General features: G+C 44.3%; 2 protein-coding genes across 3 annotated transcripts; both read left to right on the top strand.

Annotated features, from left to right (window-relative positions):
- Positions 1-1,168: 1,168 nt before the first annotated feature.
- Positions 1,169-10,290, top strand: LOC148813944 (stabilizer of axonemal microtubules 5-like). The gene is made up of 10 exons (XM_088907480.1): positions 1,169-1,700; positions 2,465-2,574; positions 2,871-2,965; positions 3,161-3,273; positions 3,966-4,084; positions 4,906-5,098; positions 6,091-6,179; positions 7,261-7,386; positions 9,725-9,833; positions 10,259-10,290. Exons 1-10 carry the CDS (start codon positions 1,169-1,171, stop codon positions 10,288-10,290), a joined length of 1,518 nt encoding a protein of 505 aa, XP_088763606.1.
- arrdc2 (arrestin domain containing 2) lies at positions 9,793-23,571 on the top strand. 2 transcript variants are annotated; one of them, XM_088907341.1, is made up of 9 exons: positions 9,793-9,895; positions 10,345-10,606; positions 19,150-19,219; positions 19,490-19,637; positions 19,732-19,834; positions 20,107-20,363; positions 20,560-20,722; positions 21,463-21,617; positions 22,080-23,571. In XM_088907341.1, exons 2-9 carry the CDS (start codon positions 10,348-10,350, stop codon positions 22,131-22,133), a joined length of 1,209 nt encoding a protein of 402 aa, XP_088763467.1. In that variant the 5' UTR covers positions 9,793-9,895; positions 10,345-10,347; the 3' UTR covers positions 22,134-23,571. The 2 variants fall into 2 exon arrangements, with proteins under 2 accessions (XP_088763467.1, XP_088763466.1); XM_088907340.1 differs by lacking the exons at positions 9,793-9,895; positions 10,345-10,606 and adding an exon at positions 17,468-17,995.
- Positions 23,572-24,107: the final 536 nt, after the last annotated feature.

The following is a 24,107-nucleotide window of genomic DNA, read 5'->3' as shown; positions in this document are numbered from 1 at the left end:
GATTACAAGATTGGTTGACTTGTTCATTAGTCTTAACCCTTTGTGTAATGAAGTGCCTCCTTTTCTCAGATTTAAATTCATTTCCCCATAGGTCACATATGGTCTCTAATAATAAGAAAAATCTATAGTTTGAGGTATCTGTAGAGCTGCAAAATCTGCAATTACCTATGACATTATCACGTTTAGAGTCTCTTGTGGAAAAGGACGAGGTTATTCTCTTGAGGCCTGTAATCTAGACAGGCCTGGTGCAGTGCAAGAGTAACGATTTTCACATTGTTCATAGCAAGACCTGCATGCTAAATAATGGATAACTGGTAACTGAGCCTGGAAACACTGTGCAGCATGATGCTCTCAGCCATCACAGGGCTCCTTCTGAGAAGAGAGGGATAAAGGTAAGCACCTACTGTCTTTCACACTTGCGAATGTCAACCGTATATACAGGGATGGGCACGTCTTGGAGTTCCAGCTCATTCTGTTGCATGAACTCAATCATTTCATGTATGAAATATTTTATTTGGTATTTTATGTATGTGGTGAAAAAGTAGCTAACCCCCTTATGATTTTTGCAGTTTAACATATCTAGACATAATTGATCTCCACCGAGTTCCTTAGAGTAGATAAAACTAACGCCATTTGACAAATTATACACAAAAAATCTGCCAGCATTCAAGTACACCCCTTGATTCTGTAAATTGTGGCACCCCCTTTAGTAAGAGTATCTTAAACATTTCCTGTAAGTGTTGATCTGTCTTTCACATCTCCTGGGAGGAATTCTCATAGAACAGTTTAAACTCTGTGATGTTTGAGGGCTTTCTTGTATGCACAGTACGGTGTACTTACTTTTTCACACAAAGGTATTAAATGTCGACAGAATCTATTTAAATAAATAAAGACAATGCATAGTTTTTGTATGCTATTTGTCAAATGAGGTGTAGTTAGTTTTTCACCACACTGTACATGGTGGTGTATTTTTCAAGTCTTTCTTAATGAAACAGTCTCACATCTGTTTTTTATATCTGCATATAAGCTATTGTGATGTCATCCTCCAGTGATGTCATGGTTTTAATGGTGACTCCAAAACATCATCATTTACCATTATCTGCCCTTTGCAGGCAGCATGCCAGAGAGCTCCTGCTGAACTCAATTCATCCTGGGCTTATAGACACACATGGCAGCAGCACTAACTCCACTGGCAGGGAGGGGGCACCCTCAGTCCTCGCACATCCAGTTAGGGCACAGGCTGGTGGCTGGGGAGGAAGGCATGAGAAGCACTTTCCAAAGGGACTTCCGCCCCTTCGGCACACTTCCTAAGAGCAGCCCCATCCCACTGCCCAAGCCTGCCGAGGTGGAACACAAGGACGTACGCAGGATCAAGGAGTACCAGACGGAGACCAGCAGATCCTTCACCTACAGGCCCCAGGAGCCCTTAAGCCAGGTCCCGGCATGGTCCAGACTGTCCACCAACTTCAAGATGCACTCCGACCAGAAGCATGTTACCTTCTGCACCACCCAGTCTGAAGGCTACCAGCGTCACCCGCCCACCCTGGGCCCTAACACTGCTGAGCTGGCCAGTTCCTGCAGGAACAGCCATGTGCTTTCTGGGGAGACGTTACCTCTGCCTCTTTCTAATCAACAGTTGTCTTTCGCCGGCCACAAAGGGACAACCCAACCACCAGCGAGGCCTCCAGTTAGGCACTTAGGTAAGTAGCTGCAGTATGTATGGTGCTGACAAGCTAGTGTAACATAATGGAAGCCCAAGGTGCAATTTATTAGGACACCAGGGTTAACAGCCGTACTCTTAAGAACAAAGCCAAGGAGTCAGGACTTTGGTTTAACATGTGGTCCAAAAGATGCCATCCAGGGGCATTAGATTGGAAATTCTGGTCCAAGGATGAATGTCCCGTCTGCTGATTCACCAGTACCACTGTCATGAGCTACCTGGTTTTCATGTTTCTTTCTATGCCCCTCCTTGTTTAACTTCTAAATCCAACACAATCAGACTACACTGCTGTCTGTCTTTCAAGTTTTCAATACATTTCAATACATTCATGTTTTCAAAACGTTCGATTTTTTTGTATCAATAGACGTCACTCACTTTGTAGCTTTCCACTTAAACTTAATTTGCCATTTCTCTGTTTTCTACACTCAAAGGCAAGCGAGGACAGGTTTAAAGAGGGTAAAAAATTAAGTAAGACTGTACAGAACTATTGTGCAGCGCAGTGCAGTGCCTTTTTTACTGAGAATAGTTACCCCATCAATCAAAGTCAAATGCTGCAAGAGAGATCTGATTTTGATCAGGCGCTTATGCGATATCACAGTATATTTTGTCCATCAAGCAGCAAGACGCCTTCAGAATGTAATCTGCTGGCGATATGAAAAATGACCATATTTCATAAGACTGGTGTCAAGTTATGCTTCTGTGCTATTTTAGTGAAATTTGCTGTCTCATGTTTGCCTATAAAAGGTGGAGACCCCACAATTTTTGAGGATAGAGATCAAGGACAATCTTACACCACCCACTACCAAGATGTGTTTAAGGGTAACTGGAGTTCACCCCCACAGCAAATTGAAAAGGTAAAGCTGTCATTAATACTGGTGTATCCAGCCTACAAACTATTTTTATTCTAGAGTATATAACTGACATATCATTCAGTGTAATATTCATAATAAGCTATGGTATTTTCATTCATATGACCAGCCTCTTTTTCAAAGATAGGCTTGAATGTCTAACACTGTATAACCTCATAAAATAAAGGAATGAGCAAATACTGTAGTTACAGACACCTTGTATTTATCTAGTAAGGTAAAAACAGGGCATAACCAGCTTAAAGTCCAGATACTCAATGTGTCAATGTGTTTTCTGAATGCAGAAATGTTCGTCTTCAGTCGCAATGGGAGATCCTGAGAAAATCCATGAAATGCTAACCACCCACGCCTCCTCCTTCTATCAGAAAGACACTCTGAGGTACGTGACTGACAGAGGCAGACACATGCTTTGCCATCCAAGTGTGAGCTTTTTTAAAGGAAACCATTCAAATGAGAGAAATTGCAGTTTCTTCATACCTGTCAAAACTCCTGCAGTCTTGTTGATGTTCATCACTGTTTAAGCATTTTGGGTTTCAGTCATATGACCGAACTGCCCTCTTTATTACAATTACAGGTATGACGTCCATAAGGAAATTAAAAAGAAACCTCTGAAAATCAATTTTGGAGACTATCCGGAGCACAATCAAGCGACCACAGCCTCTGATTCATATCGTCCACTAATATCAGGTAGAACTCGAGCTTATTGTGCTTATTAAATACACTGATGGAAATACCATGGTTGATCTACACTGTTGTCTCAAAATACAGCAACCATAGGATGGGTTTACTTGGGAATCTCTGCAGTCTTTTCTCTCTGGTATGCCCTTATTTTCTCTGCAACTCTACAGCTGTAAATTCCAAGCTGGATTTCGAAAGCATCATTCTTGGGCACTGTAGTGTAAGTGCAGAGACTGTTTGATCTCCTTGAATCCTGATGGCCAAAGTTATAACAGACATTTGGAGGAGGTGAGATTTGGTATCCTGCAAAAAGACGCAGTTTTCCAGATGCTAAAACAATACCATTAACGTGAGTGTGGTGAGAAAAACATTGAAATATAGTGCAAGTCTGTATTTTGCATGACTGATTTATTTGCACCTGTTAAATAATGTCTTTGAGTTTATTGATCTGTGAGCCGTAAGGTCAAGGCAACCTGCCCTGATGACTGGTACCACTACAGTACTCAGGATTCACAGTTCTGCAGAGTTTTAGGAGTCTTGTAATTATCATTAACCCAAGAATTAATGGAGTAGATGTTAATATTGGCAGACGGATCAATGAATGAAGTAGCTGAAATAGAAGGATTAATAGTCTGTTGTGAAAACTGCTGCCTCATATTCTGATTTGTTTTTTTTTTAATGGGTGCATCGATCTTTAACAGATCCAGTTGTCCGCCCTCACAGGAATGAGAACACCAGCTCTCTCCCAGAGGGAGACACTGACGCTCAGCGGAACCAAGAGAGGATGTCAGCCACCTCACACCGGCTACACTTCAGCCAGGCAGGTCTATCCTTTCCCCAGGCCTTTATCAGAGGCTGTGGGGATTCTTTTCCTCAACTTTCACTTGCAGTTGTGTTATGGGAAACTCATTGAGTGCCCTTATTGTTCATCATCCCCCGTAATTGTATTAGAGTTTCTAGAGTTAGAGGCCTTGTCCCATTGTCCTCAGTGTCTGTATCACATGCAGCATCACTCAACAGATCAGAGCTGGGAAGCCGGAGCTTAAAGATAGCTCTGAATAAGCAGGTGAGTCTGTTTCCTGTCAGTGTAGCCTAACAGTGCTGATTGCACTGTTGTGGAAGAGTGTTGCCAATGAACTGGGCATATGGTACTAGAAGCAGTTTTGAACCCCATTTCCTAGATGTTTTCCATATCCCTGACTAATGTGAGAGCTTCCTAACTACATTTGAGCTTCTGTGGCCTTGTGTGGCTTATTTCTCACCCTGAAGCTTGGTTTCATACTATTTCTCCATGGGAAAATGGGTGTCCCTGAGAGAATGCAGGTTGTCAATGCAGCACAATTAAAATTCCAACGTTGAGGTCTGAAGGTCTCAATTGAGGAATGTAGAGAATATCAACTATCCACAGTCATCCAGCTTTGGAACAGGCATAACCTATCTTGAGCTGAAAACTATCTTGTTATCACAGGCATTTCATTATTTGCAAAACACCCAAAAGCTAAAAGCCATACCTAGGAATACAGAATCGACTGAAGCTGGTGATGCATGGGTAATAGTGTTTAATGTTTCTTAGATGTGTGTCTACAAGATCTTGAAACCCTTGCAGCTCTGGAAGGGTGAAAGGCCGTCTGTGTGCTTCAGCTCAGGGCCAGGGAGCCGGTGGTGCATGTGGACGGCGCCTGGGAGAGAACAAGGAGCAGCCTGGAGATTGGGAAGCCCAGCATGGGGAGCCTGTTCTACAGCACCACCTCCCAGGCAGACTACCGGCCACAGCGGGCCCTACGGGTCCGGCCAGCCTCTCAGCCCTCCGGCAACCTGAGCCTACGTGGATACGGTACGCCCTGCCTCAGAGTGGCGATGAGCACTTTTCATTGCCACTTTTATGCCCTTTTATGACCAGCAGGCATGTCACCCTGCAACTCAGGGCTGGCAGCCCACTGTAGCTCAGCAGGAGTGAGCCTGGTCAGTACCTGGTGGGAGACCTCCTGGGAAAGCTAAGGTTGCTGCTGGAAGAGGTGTTATTGGGGACAGCAGGGGGCGCTCACCCTGCGGTTTATGTGGGTCCTAATGCCCCAGTATAGTGACGGGGACACTATACTGTAAAAAGGCGCTGTCCTTCGGATGAGACGTAAAACTGAGGTCCTGACTCTTTTCTCGAAAAGAGTAGGGGTGTAACCCTGGCGTCCTGGCCAAATTTCCCATTGGCCCTTACCAATCATGGTAATCAGCAATCCTAATAATCTCATCACTTCTTCACTCTCCTCCCCACTGAGAGCTGGTGTGTGGGCAGTGTACTGGTGCACTCTGGCTGCTGTCGCATCATCCAGGTGGGGGCTACACACTGGGGGGGGGGGGGGTGGAGGGGAGTCCCCATTACCTGTAAAGCCCTTTGAGTGGAATGTCCAGAAAAGCACCATATAAGTGTAAGCAATTATTATTATTATTATTATTTTCAGACCAACAAATGCACAGAGAGACCCTTCAAGCATTTGTGTGCTGGGCTGAGTTTAAGGTCCAAAATCAATACACTGTGAAAAACAAGCTTAAAAGAATTGGATAGAAAACTGTTACTCATCAGCGCTTCACAAATGCAAAACAAGTTGCAAGCAAGAGAAGGGAGTTAGTTCACTAGGTCACTGGTGCTAGTCTGGTTCACATGAGGGAGCTCCGGTACTGGATGGCTCAGAGTACTCATGAGGACTCCAAAGAATGGGCTATGGCTTACATGCATATGGTGTCCCCGTCAAAATCTGTTGATCTGTCAATTGATACCTAGAGAGAGAAGCTACCCATGGACTGATGCATGTTATTTGTGTTTGTGAACAGATCATGGATCTGGTATGACAACAATGCAGAGAGATTATCAACCTCATAAATCCAGCAGATTTGTGCTAAATCCGTCTCATCTGAACCAGGTATGACACACAAAACAGGCTTTCAGTTTTTAAGGCTGATTTTTCCTCATCTCTCTTAGAGATCTGAGTTTTCTTGAATTTCAAAGCCACATTAGATTTTCCAAGACCTAGAAAAGTCCCCTTCATAGTCCAGTGGTTCTGTACTTGACTAACTGCTTAGGGGTGAAAGTCATGAGGTGAAAAATGTTGTAATCGAAACCGCAAAACCACTCTCTGTAATGCAAAAACGTGAAATCCTTTAATTGTCCACCAGGTGGCAGCAGCGTGATACCACATCACAAAAGGATTCAGTATCTCAAGCCTAGGTTCTGCCGTCTGTAACTCATGAAAATTGGAGCTGGGCATCTTGATCCTCATATCAGTAGACTGCCATGATACCCTTGGAACTTAGATATCAGTGATTCAGAGAACACAAAACTAATATATTAAACATACTTATTCTAACAGTCCAGAAAGATGTTATGGTCACTTCTCTTTTGTCAGACTAATAATGTAACAATCTGAAAATATAAATCTCTTTCTTTAGTGCACATGCAAACTCCACACAGACAGGCACCCAAAGCTGTTACCATACAGCCATGCTGTAGCCACGCTGGGCTTTTTAAGTGATGTGAGCAAACCGTATGAGAGAGATATGTTGTTTTTGTCAGGGTTACTGCAGTTAGCATTCAGATATACAGTGATGTATATCGTGGAGGGAGGCAGGGTGGTGCAGTAGTTAGCATTGCTGCTTTTAGCACTGGGGCCCTGGGTTCTACTCCTGGGGAACTGTCTGTGTGGAGTTTGTATGTTCTCCCCATATTCATGTGGGTTTTCAAAGACATACGGGTAGGTTAATTGTTTGAAAGCTGGCCCTGATGTGAGTTTGTGCATGTTTGTGGCAGCGCGTCTGCCCTGTGATGGACTGGCATCCTGTCCAGGCTGTATCCAGCTTGTTGATTGCTGGGACAGACTCCACCTGCCCAGAAAAACCAAATGGGACTAAAGTGGTTAGAAAGTGGATGCAGGGAACTATGAGGATGTCAGAAATGGGTGTCATTTCTGAACATTAAGGGGAAACCTTGTGTGTTATTATTTACAGATTACTGCTTGCCACATCACTGCCCCCTGCAGACAGCAGTACTTCACTACCGCTCAGAAAGCAGCCTTCTGCCCCAAACCAGTCATTCCTGCGACAATACGTCATGAGACGGATCGGATCAGTCACGTTCCTTGTTAAAGAAAGGCACAAGTCTCACTCTCCAGGCTTTTATAAATAAACAACAACATATTGAAACTGAGATGTTGAATTGGAGTCTTGAAGTGAACAGCTGGGGACTGGTTTCTGAAATCTGCACAGAAACAGCCCCCCTCCCGTATTTATTTATTATCCCATTTCTGTGTTTATTCCAAAGGCGATTTCTTGTGATGTTAGTACAAGAAATTTAAATATAAATGGGCACATTTAAATATAAAAAAATTCAGGTTTGGACCTGTACATTTTCCAGAAGAGAAGATAAAAGGATAATATTTCAACAATCTATATCTGGTACTCGTCATAAGAAAGCAAAGGAGGTCGGGAGAGCATGACTACGTTCACGCATTATCTTTGAGCTTCAAGCTCTAACATGTCCGTTACTATATGACATCGTGTTGCTCAAGAGTCCGTGTTCTGCAGCTGATAACCCTACACCGCGATAGAACTAAAAGAACACCCATTCGATTGTGCAGGTCTGTATCTGGCGCATCGTCAACAGTGTAATCGTACAGTATTGCATTGGCTCTTGTCGGTGCGTGCGGGAGGTGACGGTCGGGTACTGATCGCAGTCACAGTGCGAGCAGGCTCTTTGGGAGATAAAAGGATCGGTCTTCATTTGTAAAAACAATGCAAACTTACAGACTGTTTAGAATGTCTAGATTTTATATTAATCAAGGTTCCAACCATAAATTCGAAATTACCTCATTGTCTGCCGTAGCATTTTCTTGGTAAATCTGATTTAGTTAGTATTTCTCCCGCCTCGATAGAACCATTGAATATATATTATACAAACATATATAATTACTCGATTTTTATCTATTAACCCCCCATCTATATTATAGACCACTTCTCAAGAAAACAAAACATGAAAAAAAGTGAATAAAGCCTTTATTCTTACGTTTAGGTTATGAACATACAGTACAAACAGAAAATATGAATTATGAATTTGTTGTGGCTACGCGGTCTGGGGTTATTTATTACATTTGCACTGCTGTTACTATGAGGTCTGGAACTGATTGTGTGAATAGATGTTTTGAAAATAGCTCATAAAAATCTATACCGAGATTAGATTAGTAGAGAGTTGTGTTCTGCAATTAACAGTTTCTAGCAATGTACCTTGATTATCAAACCTCGTTATCTTTGTTAGTACCTAAGCAGACACAAAACCTTATGTGCAGTTAAATACCAAATCAAAGTATATCATGTGAGATTACAATTTTTGTACGATGTAACACACATATATGTATGGTGTTTAGGGTTTTGATAAATATATTTCACAATAAACCCTGATTTTGCAACATCCTGAGAACATTACATTTACGATACAGGCAACGTTGTGACCGCTGTAGCTTAAAACTCTTGTAAAGCTCCAAAAATAATCCTGAACGATTCAAATGATTAGTTTTGGATGATTCATTCCTACCCAGCGTAATAGGGGGTTAGAGGTTATTTAATAAGTCTTTTAATCTATTTTAATATAGGACTGTACAGCCCCAGGCTTTGGTAACACAGGACTTGTGCTAAAAAGCTGTTCTATTGTAACTTAATTTTACGAGTTCGTTTCAAAGTTTAATTAACAAGTCAACCACAAAATGACACTGTCAGACACAACTATTGCAGAAACATGCCTGTTAGCTAGCCTCACTCCCCTTCTGACGTGTTACATACTGTTAGTGTTACAACCCATTGTTGAGCTTCTGTTCTGACGTCACAGAGGCGTCACCCTCTGCGCGAGGATTCCGGATAATTTCACGTCTTAACCGCTGCTGAGGCTTCATTATCAAAGCGATCTACAGCACTTGGCTGATCAAGCAATTAAAAAAATCAATTCAGTATTGATCTTATTGAAAGGTTCAAAGGTCTGTAATGGCATAGCATCGAGGTGCGAAATACATTTTTAAAACACGTTTTACAAGATTTATCGCAAAGATATATTGCCGCATTTCTATGCCAGTGTGTACCTATTTACCAGTGAAAGGGCACGTATGTTGGAAAGCTAGAGTACTGGCATTACAGGGAAGAAAGATCACAGCAGAGTTCTTTAACTTGCTGTTAATTTCAGTAACTTCAATTTAACTTTATAGCCGAGGTTATAAACATAGGTAAGGCTGTTAAAGGCCTAAGAAGGGATGTGTTAAGAGGGCCTCGAATTAATTAAGTTACGCTTTTTCATGAGCTCAGTAGGCACGACTGCTGAACAGCGTACAGTAACACCAGCCCGGCCTCCAAATGCGGAACAGCCGCCTTACTGTGCGCTGTGCTGATTGGCGGAGATGCCGATTGGACTCCCTTCTCTGCCATTGGACAGTGCGCGCTGACGTCAGACGCGGCGGAGCGCTTCGCTCACATAAATGCTTCAAAACCGAAACGTGGTCCAACCCGTTCTGGGATCTGGATGTTTAACTGGCTTGCTGGAGGTGTGCAGACTGGAACTTGAATACCGTCCTTCCGTCACACCGAACTTGCAAAACCACCAAAGGTAGGTACCGTAAAGGCGTAACGCCTTTGATACACGTATACTGTAACTCCAATCCAGGTAATCGAATGCACATTATTTAAAAAAAACAAAGAGCTTTAGTCTAGTTCCTGTACTTCCTTTTCCTTATAGTGGCCATGTCAGTAGTACTTTTCTGTGCGAGGAACAGCGACATCAGGCGCCGTCTAAATGCATTTTTTTTAACGCAAATCGTGATATTTCAGTCTACAAAATAATAGACCCGCGTGTGTCTGAATCAAATAGATTTCATGACTGAGGCACAGGCGTCAAGGTAGACGTAGCACAGAAGTGCTTCTCCATCAGCGTTAACGGCTGTGTAGACTGAAGTGACACCGGCTCCCGCAGCAGATGACAGACCGGACCGCTCTGCCCTGTAGGGTGCGAGCGCGCTGTCACTTGTCTTGAAGGAGGACCGCACACTCTTTTTCCAGGAAATGGCTTTCAAGAGCATAAAGAGCTTCTTTCTGGAGCTGGAGGGCCCGGAGGACGCGGTGTACAGCAGCGGAGAGGTGGTCGCCGGCCAGGTGGTGCTGGAGCTGAACCGCGAAGTCAAGGTGCGCTCCATGAAAGTTATGGCCAGGGGTGTAGCCGTGGCACACTGGCTGGAAAACCGCACCGTGGGCATGAACACCGTCTACAACGACTACACCTCCAAAGAGACCTACTTCAGGAAGAGGCAGCACCTCATCCGAGGTAAGGGAGCGAGCCCCTCACGGTGGACAGCAGAAAGACTCCTGACCCTGTGGGTCCTGTTGTTGAGTGTACATATGGTCGACATGTCTCTCGAACTCGTAATTTAAAACAAGGCCGTTACAGGGAAAAAAAGGAAACCTAAATCATTTCGGTGCTTTGATATTATTCTATTGCACGAAGCGCATTTACGGTGAGTTAAAAATGTCATATAACAGCAACAGGCTGAAGTGCACTGCATGTTAATAATCATTATTGGATATTACTCGTCAATACGATTTTACATGATCCACTCTGCAACTGAACCTGAAATCCTTATGGACTAGGCAGTACGTTGGATAGTGATGACAAACAATGACTTATTTACCTTAACCCTCATTTCTCTACATTTGCTTTTCCTAATTCCTAAGTTTCACATTAAGAGCCTGCTGTACCTGCACTGCACGTACTTGAGAATTCCCCCCCCCCCCCCCAAAAAAAAAAAGAATTGACATGCTAAAAGTTCCCCTTATCCCTGTTTGGATACATAACTTGTTAGTGGAAATTCAGTTTATCCAAGTAGTTTGCCAGCGAAAGGATCATTCCATTCCATGTTTATTTTCTGTTCAACTTCATTTCAAAGGTTGCATAGTTTTGAAAGTGCTTATCAAAGCTGCAATACCACAGAGACTCTTGCAGAAGACAGGCTTCTGCTAGGATTCCCTGAATGTGTGCTAAGAAGAAACCTAGCCTCCCTGCAGGACCAGAGAAATGTAAATAAATAATGTCACGGTTAATATTTTACTGCAGCTCCAGCCAGCATGCTCTGCTAATGTGTGTCATGGCAAACACTGCTACAGAAGGGAGCAACTCTGGGTAAACAAAGAAAATCAACACGCGTACAGATCAGTTCACTTTAAAAAAATAAATACATTCACTTTAGTTCTACATCATCTGTGGTGGTAGAAATTTAGTGGGGAGGAAAAAAAGTGCACTGGGTTGTAGTTTCCAGAGCTGTGGATCAGTTAAAATGACCATGTGTGTTGTTATACCTCTCTGCCGTGGTGTTTAATACCAACAAAAAACTGAACCAATGTGGAAAATTCCACACAGCTGGACAGAAGCTAAGGATGTCATCTTCCCGTAATTAAAGTATTGCATCCTTCCAAGCCCTGTATGCAACCGGTTGAGGTAATGGCTTCTGCGGATGAGTCGGGGGATATCGAGGGTGCACAGGGTGTTTAGATCTATCCCCTCTGTTAGTCAATGCTTTGTCTGCATGTAGAAGACTTTGATCTGTGTGTTCTGGGTGAACTGGACTTTAGGAAATGCACAGATTCAGCGTTGTGGCCGTGCCAAGAAGTAAATGGAAAGGTACAGCATAAATGTTTAACATGGCACTGTCCTAGATTGAAGGCTGGAATCAATATTTGTTCTTGGGCAAGCCTGACTTTTTTTTTTTTTCCATGGCATGGGACTTCAGATGTTTACAAACAGAAGGGGGCATGGGGGGGACTGATACCTTTTGTTGTCAAAGATGAGTAGATGTCTGTAGTCTGCAAAAGGAACAGTTCGGCCACCAGCTCAAAATGTCGGGACTCGGCATGGGAGTAACCGTTTTTTAGCACCTTCAAAATGGTGTATAAGTGCTTTGTAATAAACGGCAAATGAAATACTTCAGTTTTCAGTTCTTCCACTTTCACTAAATTGCGGATGGGGATATTGCTTTAGGTATTGGAAATCGTAAATGCATTTTTGTTTTGCCCATTTCCACATACGGTCTTGTCCTCAAAGAGGCTTTGATTCACAATGACCAAATTGGAAGATACTGCCGCCCTCCGTCATGCATGCGCAGGGGAGACAGTTTAGAGATGCTGTGTCTCTGGGGGAACGGCCAAACTCCATGCAGAGCTGGATTTGAATCCTGGAGCAACAGTGTCACTTAAAAATGCCACCCAAGCAAAGACTGAGAGCCTTAAATTGCAGCCATCAGCAGCACTTCTTACTCATACAAATCTCCTCTTTGATTTGCATTTCAAGAATGTATTAAAAGCAATGGTGAACTTTTTCCATTATGCAAACCTATAAGAAAAGCAATACTGTCAGTAAACGCCTTTCAGTTTTATCCTTGACTGGTCCTTTTTTTTTTTTTTTTGCTGAATCTCTAAACGAGAGCAATGGACTTTAGATCTCCGCTGTGTTTATTTATCTGACCTGGTTACCCTAAAGATTGTATTTTTGGTTCTGTCTAGGCATCCAGAGTGTACAGTGAATGTAATGGCTCACGTACTTTCTTTAGTCTTGGGAGTTTTTAATAATTTCTACTTTTATTGTTCTTCACCCTGTGATTTTTTTTCCCCTTATAAATGGGCCTCTGAATAGATTCCCTGGGAATGGGCAGGACAGTTTTTCTACCACGTCCTTATAAGGCCATCTGTTTCTTAGCACACCTGGGCTTTTTTTAACACTGTCGGGGCAAGTGTCCTCTTTTTGTTGGGGCCCATCTTGCTCATTTGGTATTTCAGGAGTGATTCTAAAACTCTGAAGAGCCTGGAGCTTCTGTCTCCACCACCCAGCTGGGAAGCCAGTTCTACACACCTACTGTACAACTGTTGAAAGAAGTTTTGTATCGTTTATCCTAAATTCATTCCTTTTTATTTTCCTAGTGTGAGCCCTAACAAAACCACACACACTATACAGCTGTGAAATAGTCCCCTGTTTCAACCCCGTCTGTATTCATAACGATTTGGTCTACAAAGATCATGTACTACAAAGATCTGCTTTTTTCTTAGCTAAAGAAATTAGTTTCCCTTAAATTGGCCGTATGACGATCCTCTGATACTTCTCGCACTTTTTTTCTTGGGTTATTCTGTCCTTTTTATTTGATCCTTTATCTGAATTTCCTTCTTCTGTATTTGCATTTTTCACCTTCCCATAGTGAGACCTTTGAAATAGGGCAAAAAAAAGTTCTAATAAATATTGCAGACCCACGCTACTTGGTTGGTTAAATTATTCATGAGCCCCCAGTCACTTCGATTTATACTAACACTGTATTTCTCTTTTCAACCAGCAGAAAATTATTTCTCAGTTGGTTTAAAACCCTGAACAGAGCAAGTTCCCAACAGGAGAACAGTGTGTTTCTGTAGACTGTGTTCTCTGTATAAAGGTGACGATATTCCTGAACTCCTGGGCTTGGGTGTGTTTGCTTGCTGTACCCAGAGGCCTCTCTGCTCTGCTGCCACAGCTGTTCCTGTTTGCTCAGCCTGGAGAGTTTTAAAAAATGCCTCTTCCGTTGCCAGAGAAACAGGGCTGTAGCACATGGTAGTGTGGTTTTGTTTCCTGCAGATAGTGACCTGAAACCTTGACGTGCTTCCTGCTGTAGGAGACGAATGTGCAGTATACACGCACAGTACATTGTGAGTGTATGTATATAATCTTAAGCGAGTTTTATCTTGCCTACCCAAGATAATATGTATGAAAAATTTCAGATGGAAGGGACGTCCCTCCGGCGACTGAGTTCTTTCAGGATTCACTCCAGATTAGGTCTTTAATATCAATTTATTGGTTAAAAGCAGGCACAGCAAATGCTTAAATGCACTTCACTCTGACAAGCCCTAGTCATTATCTCCTTTCCCTTTCGAGAAGGCTTCATCGTGGACGAGCCGTGCACTGGAGCTCCTGCTGCAGTGCTGGCGTCGTCTCTCATTTGATCGTCACTGTCTTCCGTGCCCCCTCTCTTGGGGAAAGCAAACGTTTTTAATTACGCTGTTCAACTAAAACCAAACGGGCTATTTTGACAAATTTTAGAATGGGAATGTGAAGTATGTGTTCAATTTAAAAAAAGAAACAAAATAACCCATGCAAGCTTGCAATGTGCCGAAACCGAAAGTGGTGCAATTCTGTTGGGAAACCTTTAAAGGGCCGTCGATGCAAAATGTGGGCGTTGCATCCTCTGACGGACACTGACTGTTTTCGTTGGTGAAGCAGTGTAGAGACGTGCCGCTAAAAACGTTCTCAACTGCACAGTACTACCGCAGATGAGGCAGATGCGTGGGTGTGGTGAAACTGGAACATCTAGCAAGTAAGATAAGCAGGCGAACACGCGCCCCAGCGCACGCACACTTTACACTGCATGTTACAGCTGGGGATGGGGCACACCACACACGTGGATGGATATTGGCCACGTATCAGTGCATAGCAGCCGGCGGTTCTGTATCGGCCTTGTTTGCCAGTATTGGAATGTTTCTGGTGCTTCAGTAATCCCTCTAACTCTTCATGTACCAAGATTTTTTTTTCAATCTGAAGAGGCTAGCAAAAACTAGAAATACAAAACACCCTTGGGGCAATTTGTGGTGAAAAACATGGGTGTTGGGCATCTCATGTCCATCTTCTAGATGAAGTGATTTTAACCAGGCATACAGTGCTGGGCTATATAGTTAAAAGTTAACATTTTAAAAGAAGGGATGCCATAAAAACATGGTAATAATGCACTAGTAAGGCCTCTCTTAGAATAGTGAAGACGTGTTTGGTCATCACGGTATAGAAAAGACTGCTCCTCTGGGATTTGTTCAGAGAAGCGCAAAAAGATCCCTTCTGGGGTTTCAAGGAGTGTCCTACACTAACAGACTGAAGGAGCACAATCCTTTGAGTCTCACAGACAGGAGACCACGAGGGGACCTGATACAAGAATTCAAAATCCTTAAAGGAATTTTGACAAAGTCAGAACAAACACTGAAACACAAACCCCAGGACACAACTGGAAACTGTGTGGTAGTGAAGTTAAAACAACAGGAGGCCACTGCCTAATGGGCTAAAATGGCCTCATCTTGTTTTGTTCTGCTAGGCTATCTGAGAATTAAGGCAATTGGGGGTATGTTGGCGTCTCCCTATCCTCATTGAAAAGGTGTCATTGCATTGCTCATTTTAGAACAGGCCAAGAGGATTATGTTGAAACCCCCTCAAGGCAGAAATGTCTAATATTTGTACAATTTGATAAGGACTAAATTATTAATCCAAATCGGGGGGTCCCCTAATGACTTTGGACTTGCCCGTGTTTTAACTGGCATTTTTGTTTCCGTGTTGTACTTTACTCCTGTTGCTTTGGTTCCTAAGAGACCTGTCCAGTCAGCTGAGTAAATGGGTAACCGTGTTGCTGGGATAACTCTTCAATCTCTCATCCATCCCAGAGAGAGAGTCATGCACCCAGTCTGCTTAACACTACTATAACCACAACAGCGCTGTCCTGATGTTGGCTCGTGTATGACCTTCACATTTCTGAATTGTATTTAAATGACAGTTTTCAGGAAACTGTTCTGATACCTGTGGCCTGCTGGTGGGGGGGGGGGGGACAATTTTGGTCGCTGACAAGGTCTCTGACTTTCCCAGCTGTTTTCCGAAATCGCAGTTCCTTTACATCGGTCTTGCCTGTTAATGCTTGGGTGGGGAAAAACACCCCCAGTAGAGGAAGGGCATTTGTTACAAAGCTCAAAAGGTCGTGAATGGTCTCATTTTCTGTACGAGAAGTAAGCTGATTTTTTTGTGCTACTTTGGTCTAATGTAATACTTGGGGGGGGAAATGCTACTGATCTTTGCAAGCACTTGGTATTTGCAGTACAGATGTACTATGCAGGGGCAGCATGGTGGCCCAGTGAGTTTAATTGTGGATGTGGGGGCCTGTCTTTGTGGAGTTTGCATGTTCTCCCTGTGTTTGTGAGGGTTTTTACTGGGTGATCCGGTTTCTTCCAACAGTCCAAAAACATACTGGTAGGTTACTTGGCTTTTGGGAAAGTTGGTCCTGGTGTGATTGTGTGTCTGTCTGCCCTGCGATGGACCTACTGTATCTAACTGCTTGAAATGCACTTTACTGAGAGTGGTGTGGTTATATTTTCAGGTTGGTTGATTGGATAAAGCTGGGTTGAAATATTGAGGTTAATGCATCAGTGACCCCAAAGATCAATGAGGAAAACTGTAGATTGAAGAGTTTTTAGTTGGAGCCTATTCTGAGATCTGAGGATTTCTTTGGCAGAAACCTAATGCAAACTAAAAGTTGAGAGCAACTGGTTCTGAACAAAACCTTCACATTTAGGCACATTTTGTCGGGTTCAGATTGCACCTAATGTGTTTGGCAGTAATGTGAAATCTGTGTACACAGGAGGGCGGGCTGTGTATGACTGTGGGGGGAAAGATATGCAGACAACTGGAGTTCCTACTCTTTCGAGGCGTTTGACTGCTCGCAACCACAAGGTGGCGACACTCCATAGTGCTACCGTTTCAGCCGAGAGAAGTAAACAACTTTTTTTTTCCCCCTCAGGGTCTAGAGATGTTCATTTCCTTCTTTCGGTTAGCTACACAATTTTGAAACAATACGTTCCATAATTAGAAGAGGTAAATGTACAGTCGTGTTGGGTTTGCGATTTACTTACATTTTAAATCGCTGCATAATTATAACAAGGGTTGATTCCTCAAGAGAACATAACGCGTCTTGTTTAAGATCTTTGGTCTAGAAAAGCATTTTATTTCTAGAGTGATTGAAAACGGTTAAAACTCTGAACTAAAGATAGATTTGTTGCATATCGGTGGGGGAAAAAACGAGTTTTAACTTTAAAAAAGAAAGATGCATATCGTCTCCGCGCCTCCTGATTTCTTTTTTCTTTAACTGGTCCAAATAAATATAAACCGACCGCATCTAAAATAAAAATTATTTTAAAGTGCCTGCCTGCCTGCCTTCTCCGACATTTTCTTCAAATGGGGGGGGAAACTTTGAATACAGCTGGGAACCCTTTAGTCCCAAGAAAAATAACAAGTCTCAGGGCATGCTCAGTCAGCTTGTTTTGCTCAAAACCTGGATCCATCAATCACCCGATGACCTAGCCCCGTTCCGTCTCCACACCCAGGGAAGATGTTTATTAGCCAGCAACAGTCTTTTCGCCTCGGGACTTACATAATAAATTCAGAAGGACCGCCCCTTGACAGCGTGTTAAAGGTGCTGGGAGAAGCCCTCTCCGCTCACTTTTGTTTTGCAAGCTCTGAGAGCAGGAAGCGGCTCCCAGCCTCACTTATTAAAGCGCCGTACGCGTGCAGAGAAGCGAGCACAGACGCGCAGATCTTGACCAGCTCGCCCGGAACCTTAAACCGCAGAGATGATCTTCGACAAAGTGAAAACGTTTGACATAGCCTTCGACTCGCCCGAGGTGGACTGCCCGCCGGTCTTCAGCAGCGGCGACGTGGTGTCCGGCAAAGCGGTGCTGGAGCTCGCCGGGGAGACCAAAGTGGACTCCATCAAGCTGCACGCCGAAGGGTTCGCCAAAGTGCACTGGACCGAGTCCCGCAGCGCCGGGTCCAGCACCGCGTACACGCAGAACTACAGCGACGAGGTTGAATACCTGAACCGCCGGGAGGTTCTGCTGCAGGCAGGTCAGTCGAGCTGTCATTGAGCAGCAGACGCCCGTGGGTCGCTTCTGCCTGCGCGTCCGGGGCTGAACTCGTTTGCCCACAGCAAATAATCGTCTCTCCAAGACAATGGGGTGTCTTGTTAATTGCAGTTGCGTGTCCCAGGTCACGTATTTATTTGCTGGACTTCACAAGTTAGGTGCCCGATCTTATCTTCTCTCTGTGTTTTTAGTTTCGGTACAGATTTTACGAGACTTTCCGAACTTCAGTACAATCTAAAGCCGTTCAAAAGCACTTTTTTTTTTAATTGTGGCATCAACAAGATTTTTTTTTGTAACATATGTGGTAAAAGTCTTTGTATGTTTTGATAACACGCGAAATCCAGAAGAACTGATAACCAGATTTGGAGAAGTGTATTATCTTGTGTCCATTCCTGGAGATTGTCCGAATTCAAGGTGTTTTTTAAAGCGTAAAATATTTTTAAATCTAATGGTATATAGAAGTATCCGCATTGCAATTTATGAAGTTATGAAAACTGCTGGCTTTGCACAACCGAGGATGGTTATAACAAATGGAGAACTTTTTTTTTTTTTAACCAAAGATCCACATTTGCTTAAAATACACCAGTAGAATAAAAGGTGTGTTAAGATGGTTTGTCCTTGTTATTAAATCCCAAAATAAAATGAGTGTTTTTATATTGTCTTGAAGTATAATTTTCTGTAGTATTTAGCTGCTAATAGCTAGAGATGGATAAAGCATTTTGAAGACGGCTACACGTTTGTGACAGATTGCTTTGTGTTTTGAGGATTATTAATTCAAGATCACTTGGTCAAAGTTTAGCACCAGACAAGCACTTTCTTCGCTGGGGCAGTATTGTCAAATGCACCAGCATTACTCTTGGCGTTCTCAAATCGGACTGTCCACCCTGTTCCAAGAGCACTGCCTTCAAATGTAAACAGGCAGAAGTGTGAGCTGTGTGTTTTGAGAGTCTGAAGCCCTTCCATCTGCTCCTTGGGAGTAACAGCACTGGAAAAGACCCAATTCTGTCCCAAGAATTGCTTTTGGATACCCTGACCACAGAGATGGGCTCATCTCTGACCATATATGGGGAAAAGCTTGAATTTAGTTCTATAATAAAAGCAGCATAAATTAAAAGCTTTTTGAATTTGTTTTCCCAGATCACGGTGATCTTACTGTGCTGCCGGCTGGAAGACACGAGTTTCCATTCAGCTTCCAACTTCCTGAGGAGTAAGTGTGTGCACCAATTCGCTACTACCATGCCCTGGGCTTTTCAGTGTTGTTCAATGTTATGTTTCAGTGTATTTATAGTGTGCAGTTCCTCCTCACACATGCCCACTGAAAACAACTAGGTTCTCGAAACCCAGTGTGGGTTTGTGGTAATGCACCATCTTTCAGGCCCTACAGTATGTGCTCATAAGACACGGAAGTAAAGTCTGTGCATATCATGTGCTGCAACGGATATTCATGATTTTTTTTTTTATTTGTTCTTGTTACTAGGACCCTAGTGACCTCCTTTGAGGGCAAACATGGTAGCATTCGTTATTGGGTGAAAGTGAAGTTGCACCGGCCCTGGGCCACAGTGAAGAAGATCAAGAAGGAATTCACGGTGATTGAGCCCATAGATATCAACACCCCGTCCTTACTGGTAAGGACTGACGGACTCTTCTTGTTCATGTTCTCCGTCCCTCTGTGCCCACCCCGAACGTGCAGTCCCTCACTTTCTCCTCTTCCCATCACAGGCCCCGCAGGCTGGTACCAAAGACAAGCTGGCGAAGGTGTGGTACCACAATTTTGGCCAGGTGTCGCTCACAGCCAAGATCGACCGCAAGGGCTACACACCAGGTAGGGATCTGGTGGGGGTTTTTTTTTATCCTTGGTCCCTTTTAGGATGGTGTCTCTCCAACTGGAGTTCCCAGAAATGGGCAAAAACTCAATTTAGCGCACAGACGTTTCTCTCGGGCATGAGTAGCTAATTTTTTTCCAAAGTACCCAGTGGAGACCGATTTTAAAAACGGGTCAACCGGCTGGCATGTTGAGAACGCCCCAGCTTTGAAATGCCACTGTGCTGGGCTGGATTTCAGCATCTCCTGACCGCTTTCCTCCTCCTCCTCCAGGCGAGGTGATCCCCATCTTCGCCGAGTTCGACAACGCCACGTCAAGGTCGGTGGTGCCCAGGGCCTACATCACCCAGACCCAGACCTTCATCGCGCGGGGAACCATGAAGCAGAAGAAGTCGATCGTGGCCACCCTGACGGGGGACGTGGTCGGCGCCAGGAAGAGGGAGACGTGGCACGGCCGCGCCATCAAAATCCCCCCTGTGGGGCCCTCCATTCTGCAGTGCCGCATCATCAAAGTGGAATACATGCTGCGGGTGAGCGGCCAACAGCGTCTTGCTGTCCAGTCCTGCTCAGTGTTTTAGCGAGGGGGGCGTCTTTGAAGCTGCATGATCAGAATCAAGACTTCTGTCATTGAGCAATGCACACCACGCCCAGTAATCAGCTCTCTGCAGATCTTTGTGCCTGCGATGGGATGTGGCGGGTCTGACGGCGACGGCCTTGTCCCGACAGGTGTGCGTGGACGTCCCGGGCACCTCGAAGCTGTCCCTGGAGCTGCCCCTGGTCATGGGCACCATTCCGCTGCACCCCTTCGGCAGCCGCACCTCCAGCGTGAGCAGCCAGTACAGCGTGAACCTGGAGTGGCTGCGCATGGCCATCCCGGAGCAGCCGGAGCGTGAGTGCACATTCCTCTTCTCCCAGCCCCTGGCCCGCGTGGGAACCAGACAGGGGAGACTGTTTGCCTTAAGTGAGGATAACGTGGAACAGGTCTAGTTCCTAGTCACACGGCAGCTCCCAGCTGGCAGCCCACTGGAGCCCAGCAGGAGTGAGCCTGGTCAGTACCTGGATGGGAGACCTCCTGGGAAAGCTGAGGCTGCTGCTGGAAGAGGTGTTAGTGGGGCCAGTAAGGGGCGCTCACCCTGCAATCCATGTGGGTCCTAATGTGCCAGTATAGTGACGGGGACACTAAACTGTAAAAAGGAACCGTCCTTCGGATGAGTTGTAAACTGAGGTCCTTCCCCAAAAATCCCAGGATGTTTCTCAAAAAGAGGAAGGGTGTTATCCTGGCCAAATTTCCCCCCTGGCCTTTACCACTCATGGTCTTCTAACAATCCCCATCTCTGAACTGGCTTCATCACTCTGCTCTCCTCCCTGGTGGTGAGTTGGTGTGTGGGGAGTGTACTGGCGCACTCTGGCTACCGTCACATCATCCAGGTGGGGGCTACAATGGTGGAGGGGATCCGCATTACCTGTAAAGTGCTTTTAGTAGAAGTTGAAAACCATTCAGTCCACAAGCTGGTGGGAAGGAATCTTGCTGTACTGACTTTGTCTTGGCAGTGGAGTAGCAGTGGGAGTAGATGAAAGATGGAGACATTAGCAAGAGGACTCAGATCTGTTTCTCTCTTTGTCCTGCAGCTCCCCCCGATTACAACACCATCGTCTCCGAAGAGGAGGCTGAGCAGAACATGACTCCCCCTCCAGTGGAGGACGACTTCACAGGGATCCTGGAGCGTCCCTTCTTTGCCTACGTTCAGGAGTTCCGCTTCCGGCCTCCTCCGGTTTACAGCGAGGTGAGCCCCCCCACAGCAGCATCACCCCCCCCGACACACACAGACCTGTAGGGAGGAGAGCATGCTGGACACCCTTCAAGGCAACATGTGCCTCGTTTCCCACGCCAGCTAACTTCCCAAACCCAGCAAGGAAAAGCAAAACCCATTCCTGCTTTTTTCATATTACACAGTTTACAAATAAGCATTTACTGAATAGAGCTGGAGATGGCCAATTTGTGTTAGACAGCTTTTAACCTTTTCCCATTTTCAGACTGCTTTGTTATTTCTAATAGTGTGATGTTTTTTTCCCCCTATGATCTGGGCCCATCTTTTAGTTTCCTTTTAAACGCAAAGTACAGAGAAACTGCGCTGAGCTCCATCACTTTAAACCGAAAACCTAAGATGTAGAAAAAACATTGAAGTAGATCTGAGTCTTCAAATTGAACAGTTTTTTTTAACCTTACTCTTTTTTTTTTTCCCCAGATTGATCCCAATCCCCAGCCATACAACATGAGACGGCGGTGCATGACGTATTGAAGGAAAAACGCCTTTTCCGAATGGCACACGACCTGACCGCGTTACAGGGTTTTCTCCCGGATTCCCCAGTCTGGCGGACGGATGGAATCTGGCTGTTCCTCCAGGAGGACTGGAGCTAGGAGGAGGATTGTTTTGACATGGGGATGGCCTGGGATATCTCTTTTAAAAAAAGAAGTCCTTGCAGTCCTTACTCATCCTCTGCGATGACTGTAATCCCAGTCCTCTGAGCTATTCTTTGCTGCAGCAAACGGTTTACAAACCTGACACTGTTAGGATGGGGGAAGAAAAATGAGCCAAGGAGGCTTAAAAGGGATGCTACTCCAGCAGTGCCTGATCAGCTTGGCTGTCCTGCCACTAGCTTGCCATTGGCTTTTCGATTACATGACTGTAAAAAATGTACTGTTGACGTGGTTTGCTTAGTGAAGAAACAAATTATTGCAATCTGTCCAGGACTGAACAAGCCCTAGGTTTTAATGATCAATCCCTGTGCTGGACAGGGTGGAGCAGGAGTTACAAGCATTTTCCTGGACGCCTTGAATACCAATGCCACAGTTTTCTGTCAGCTTTATTGTCCAATGTCTACCTTTTGAATGTCCAAACCTGTAAGTGTTCGGTCTAGTTTTGTTGATGGGTAGACCAGAGCTCACATTCGTACCTGTGAAATAACAGGCTTTGTTTGCCATGGAGTCAAAGGCAGGCTAACCTGTTTGCCCAGAAAAGACAAAAGGCAGGCTTTGAGATTTAAAGGCAGTTGTACACTTAAAAACAATGGAGTTCGGGTTTGAGGAACTGATGGCATTTCATGTTCTAAGGGCTAGGACAATGTAAGGGCTACTGGAAATCTGCAGTCTGTAAACTGTAAGTGAGGAGAAAGCGGTTCATGACTTTGCATGTGAAGGTTTAAAGTTAAGGGTAATGCACGATTTTGTTTTCCACATCCCGTCTCTGCAAGAAAAAAAAAATCTAGTTCATCTAAATTGTGCTTGACTTGTGAAAGTTGCCAAAGATGTTGCATTGTTCTGACCCTTTCCGTAGTGTTGACGGGAATGTCCAGTTTCAAGCACATGTAGTTTTATTAGCAGATGTACTGGAGGAAATATGAGCCATATGGTTGGTGCTTTTACACCAGGAGGCCTTATTTTTATACAGAGGAGGGTTCTATACAATAGAACTACAAAAGTTGGTATATAAAGATCTTATTGGCGATACCACTCTTAAGTGTGCTCCTGTAGAACATTCCGAATCGTGTGAGAACATTCTGTTTCCTAATTGTAATGGAAGTGACTTGTGACCAGCAGTGCCTATGCAAATGGTGGGACACAGATCACCACAATCTTAAGAATGTATTTTCTATGTTTCTTGTATACATGTATTTCTTAACTTGCCAAAAATTTATATTTTGATTATCATTTTTTTAAAATAAAATTAAGCAATTTGTTCCCCCTGGTTTTCTTGGAGGTCGAAGAGACCCCATAACGAGTTTAGTTGCCATTCTCATTCAGAGAAAAGTTGAGAGGTTAAGGGCTCACAGGAAACTAATCATTATGGGAAAAACTTACATATTTCTGGTGAGTGTTGTGACAACCTGTAGCGTATGCCAGAAGCATGCACCCTGTTTGGGACAGCAGTCAGTTGCACAGAACATACGAGCTGCACACAGAAAGTGGTGCACTCCAGAACAAAGCTCCAGAGTTGATTCAGCAGTACCAACAGCCATCCCAGTGCTGCTGCGGTTGTCAAACCTGTGAACAGAAATGCAAGCCTGTTTTCATCTGATACGACTGGCATTCAAAATAAAGAGGTGGGGTTTGCTTCCCCAGTAATTCAGGTACTAGCTTAATGGGACATGGATTTTGGCAGGGGGGTAGAAGTAGCAGTTTCTGCAGTGATACTTCAGATATACCTAAAGAACTCTTAATACTGTAGCCCAAAAGAAGCTTGAGTGGTAGTAGACATGATAGTCCTCCTACCACC

The sequence above is a fragment of the Atractosteus spatula genome, chromosome 28, assembly GCF_055471065.1.
Source record: "Atractosteus spatula isolate fAtrSpa1 chromosome 28, fAtrSpa1.hap1, whole genome shotgun sequence".
Taxonomy (NCBI): Eukaryota; Metazoa; Chordata; class Actinopteri; order Semionotiformes; family Lepisosteidae; genus Atractosteus; species Atractosteus spatula.
This window is presented reverse-complemented; position numbering and strand designations above follow the sequence as displayed.